General features: G+C 38.8%; 1 protein-coding gene across 1 annotated transcript; it reads right to left on the bottom strand.

The window, feature by feature from the left end:
* Window positions 1-2,598: 2,598 nt before the first annotated feature.
* Window positions 2,599-3,284, bottom strand: LOC459002 (small ribosomal subunit protein eS7-like). Its single transcript, XM_054683592.2, has one exon. It carries the CDS (start codon window positions 3,243-3,245, stop codon window positions 2,661-2,663), a length of 585 nt encoding a protein of 194 aa, XP_054539567.1. The 5' UTR covers window positions 3,246-3,284; the 3' UTR covers window positions 2,599-2,660.
* Between the last annotated feature and the right edge of the window lie 1,576 nt (window positions 3,285-4,860).

Below are 4,860 nucleotides of genomic sequence, written 5' to 3' on the forward strand. Positions count from 1 at the left end.
TCACATTCAAATAATTCTATTATAGAATCAGTAGATACTGAGCTTATAGGTTAAAATTGTTACAATTTCATGTTTTTAAAAACTTTGGGAAATTATTATTATCCCTTTAAAAATAAGTATGAAAGTATTGAATTGTTTCCCCTTTAACTTTTAACACAATGAACTGTAAGAATTGGAGGCTATAGAGTGTGTTTACAGTTGCAGCTATAATAAATTCAGATTTATCAGTAGTTACTCATTAGAATAATCACTGTATTTAATCTAACTACAGATAAAATATAACCTTAGCTATGTACTTTTGTGAGGTATATAATTAACAGCATGAAGGAATGAAGTATAAAAATAATCTTTCTAGAGTCTACTTTTAACCCAAGTCATGTATTTGACATCACACAGGGTGTATTGTTTAAATTTTCTAACCTTGGTTGTAAGTCAGCATAATTTCAGAGGTGCTTGGTGAGGGTACATTTGAATAAGGTGAGCCCTCTTAGAACAAATCATCATGTTCAGGTACCTGAATCTGGGAAGGGCTTGTGATTTAGAAATGTATCTTTTATCTATAGCATTTCAGAAAGGTGAAAGAATTTTGTACTAGTATGAGTTATACTAGTAGAATGACCTTAAAAAATTATATGTCCTACTCATTTTTTTAAAAAAATGCTTTGTTCCTACAAATTCCCAATAACCAACCTATCAGTTAATGTAAATATAATACATAATGTATCAATAATAATAATCAAGCTTCAGAATTGGTGGTTTGCCTTGAAAAAACATATATGGACTTGAGAAAACTGGAATTTTTTTGGACAAAACATTAACCTTCAAACTTCATTTGTTATTGTGGGGGCCAAGGGAAAACCTCTCTTTTGCCTTCTGAAGATTTAATGAAAATCAATTGACAAAAGACAATGTAATAGGAGAAAAGGCATACAAATTTATTAACACACGCAGGAGGCATACAAAATACAAGAGCACCAAAAAATGTCCAGATAGTTGATGCTTTTATACCATCTGGAGGTTACAGAAAGTATATAAGCTTGGATCTTGGGAAAACAGGTTATGGTAGTAAATCAGCTTTAGACAGGACAGGGTATGGGAGGCAGAGAAGAAGAGGCTTGGCCTGCAAAGGTGGTCTCATTACGTAGATGAAACCTCCCAGGCAGCAGGGCTCAGGGGGAATAGATGGGAAATGTCTCTTTTGGACCTTTAAAGGCGTCACTCTCTGCCAATCTTTCCTAGATCTGGACAAGGGAGGGTCTCAGAGAAAGCCAGGCTGCGTGGATGTGGATTTTCCCTGCAGGTGCAAGTCTCCCTGACAGAAGACCTTTGCAGGGCTGCCCATGGTCGCAGGCCCTCTGAACATCCATCTTAAAATATATCAAAGAAGGGTATTTTGGGGTAAAATATTTTGGTTTCCATTATTTCAGTCATCTTATATTCTTTTTATCTTGTATATTTGAAGTTCCTACTTTCTTCGTTCTACTTGTTTCTTTCAGTAAAAATAGAACTCTAGCGCTTGGCCTTGAAAACTGCTGCTAGTGAAAAGAATCTCACAGAGATAAGGAGGGAAAATTTTGCTTGCTCTTGACAACCGCCAATAAAGCGTTTCTTACATACTAGCAATTTCTTTGAGTTGCCCTAATTCTTCCTTTATAAGTGCTCAAGACTGTGGTCATCCAAAACCTGTTATTTTCTTTTATCTTTTCCATAGCTGATCCTACAGAATAAAGCATTGTTTTGGTATTAAGAATATGTAGGTGTCAGATTTTATTGAAATACACATAAACTTGCAAAAGTGTATCTCTGTCTTATGTGTTAAATAAAAACATAAAGATTAATTTAGGAAAACAGAAAAATATTAAAGTTCATATGCAGTTTTGAAAACTATTTCTTTACCATTCAAATTACCAATATGGCATTATTTATGATTATGAGAGTATTCTATGTTAAAATGTCAGTTAAGTAAATAATTTTATTAGTTTTCTTTATAAAGAAGTACTTTTTGTGATAAAAATTTCTTTAGGTTTAAACAGGAGAATCTATTTGTGTGAGACTATTCTCGCATTGGTATGAAGAAGTACCCGAGACTGGATAATTTCTAAAGAAAAGAGGTTACATTGGCCCATGGCCCTGCAGGCTGTGTGGGAAGCATAGCAGCTTCTGCTTTTGGGGAGGCTTCAGGAAGCTTCCAATCCTGGCAGAAGGCAAAGGGGAAGTAAGCATCTTACATGAACACGAGAGATGGGGGGGAAGGTGCCACCTACTTTTAAATAACCAGATCTTGTGAGAACTCACTATCACTATCACGGGATGGTACTAAACCATTTTTTGAGAAATTCACTCCACGATCCAATCACCTCCCACTGGGCCCCACTTCCAACATTGGGAATTACAATTCAATGTGCGATCTGGGTGGGGACACACATCCAAACCACATCACTATTGTTATCTGTAAAAATACTACATTACAAATCTTGTAAATATAACAAAGGGCAAATTAACGTTTGATGTGCTATTTGAAGTTGTTTCCTATTACTTCTGAGGGACGATGGTGTTACAAATTGGCCCCTCTTAATGTTAACATAAATAAATACTAGCTTTCTTTTTTTTTTTTTTTTTTTTTTACTGTGAATATATACTTTTTATTTAGTCATTTTTGTTTACAATTGAAACTCTGGGAATTCAAAATTAATATCCTTGCCCGTGAGCTTCTTATAGACACCAGAAAAAGTTTCAACCTTGTGTTCCACATTGTTCTGCTGTGCTTTGTCCAAATGAACCTTTATGAGCCGGCTGCCATCTAGTTTGACGCGGATTCTCTTGCCCACAATTTCGCTTGGGAAGACCAAGTCCTCAAGGATGGCATCGTGCACAGCTGTCAGAGTACGGCTCCTGGGACGCTTTTGCTTATTTTTTGTACGGCTTTTTCGAGTTGGCTTAGGCAGAATTCTCCTCTGAGCGATAAAGACGACATGTTTCCCACTGAACTTTTTCTCCAATTCGCGTACTAGCCAGACTTGGATTTTCTGGAAAGATTTCAGTTGAGGAACGGGAACAAAGATTATGATAGCTTTCCGACCACCACCAACTTCAATTTCCTTAGCTGCCGTAATATTCAGCTCCCTGAGCTGAGCCTTGAGGTCCGAGTTCATCTCCAGCTCCAGAAGAGCCTGGGAGATGCCGGACTCGAACTCGTCCGGCTTCTCGCCATTGGGCTTCACAATCTTGGCGCTCGAACTGAACATGGCTTTCTCCTGGGAGAACTTGACGAGCGCCGGCTTAGGAAGAGCAATACTAGCTTTCAAAACTAATTATTTGTTCACAGTTTCAACTCAGATGCAGCCTGATTTTCATTTTTAAATAGTACTTTAGTTTATAGTACCGTAATAGAAATTAGCCCAAATAACGGAGTAGCTTGCAAGACCCCAAAGACACATTTACATGCTGACAGAAATGTAAGTATTGGTTTAAAATGAATCTTTACATTTGAAAAATCTAAGTTTATTTACCTAAAGCTATTAATTTGAACATATGTAGAGGTTCAATAGAAGAATATGTATGGGGAAGGGTTTCCTTCACCCTCTGAAAGTTCACTAAAAACAAGGCAGATTAATTGGAGAAACACATACAAATTCATTTAATGTGTCTACACAGGAGCCTTCAGAATGAAGACTCGCACAGGGGAAACTGTCATTTTATGCTTAGATTTAACAGTGTATGGACAGCCAGGTAGAAATATGGAGGGACACAAAGGGTGTGATCTACTGTTAATAGACGGAGCAGGGTCACCCAGCAAGGCTTGTCTCTCTAGACTCTTTCTGGCCTCTCTGAGCAGCGTCCTTCCTTCTGGGGTGGGACAAGACCTCCCTGGAATGGGGATTTTATGTGCTACAGTCAAAAAATTTCTCAATTTTCTGGCCGGCTTTTACACAAAAAGGCAAAGGGAAAGTTCGAGTAATACTTGTAGGTTTTATGGCTGGATTTGGGGAAAGGGGATCTGGTTGGTTAAAAGAAAAGCCTTTGCCAAATTAAATTGAACAGAGTTTAACTAAGCAAAGAACAATTCTCAAATTGGGCAGCCTCACAACCCAGAGTAGCTTCAGAGGCTCCGGCACAGCCGTGTGGTGGGAAAGGGCTATGGGCAGAAGACAGAAAGAGGAAGTGCAGGAACAGAAATATTGGAGACAGCTCCATGCTGGCTTTATGTGAACACAGTTTGAGCAGTTGTCCTTCTTGGATTGGCCAAAACTCGGCGATTGGCACAAGAGTAGATTACAGTCTGATTACAGTCTGTTTACACCTCCTTTAGGTTATAGTTCACTATGTGCTACAAAACCTTTAGGCCAAACTTAAAATATGTAAGGAGGCAGCTTTAGGCTGAATTTCATTCAACAGGTTTGTAAACCAAAAGTATCTGAGACATGTCTCAATCAAGTTAGAAGTTTATTTTGTTAAGTTTAAGGACAAGGACCCATGACACAGCCTCAGGAGGTCCTGAGAACATGTGCCAAGGTGGTTGGGTGACAGCTTGGCTTTGTATGTTTTAGGGAGACATAAGACATCAATGAGTATATGTCAGGTTTACATTCGTTTGGTCCTGAATGGCAGAACAATGCAAAGCTGGGGGTGGGGCTTATAGGTCTAGGTGGACTCACGGATTTCCTGATTGGCAATTGGTTGAAAGGGATAAGCTCTGCCTGCAAAGTTGAAGTCAGCTTGAGTTAAGGTAAAGGGGGTTATGAAGCCAAGGCTCTTGTCATAGAGAGGCAGCCTCCAGGTCGCAGGCTTCAGAGAGAATAGATGTGAGGCCGGGTGCGGTGGCTCACACCTGTAATCCCAGCACTTTGGTAGGCCAAGGTG

The sequence above is a fragment of the Pan troglodytes genome, chromosome 3 (genome assembly GCF_028858775.2).
Source record: "Pan troglodytes isolate AG18354 chromosome 3, NHGRI_mPanTro3-v2.0_pri, whole genome shotgun sequence".
Lineage (NCBI taxonomy): Eukaryota > Metazoa > Chordata > Mammalia > Primates > Hominidae > Pan > Pan troglodytes.

Excerpts from the sequence above, each read along its gene's own strand:
- LOC459002 (XM_054683592.2), bottom strand. The coding sequence starts at position 3,245 with ATGTTCAGTTCGAGCGCCAAGATTGTGAAGCCCAATGGCGAGAAGCCG.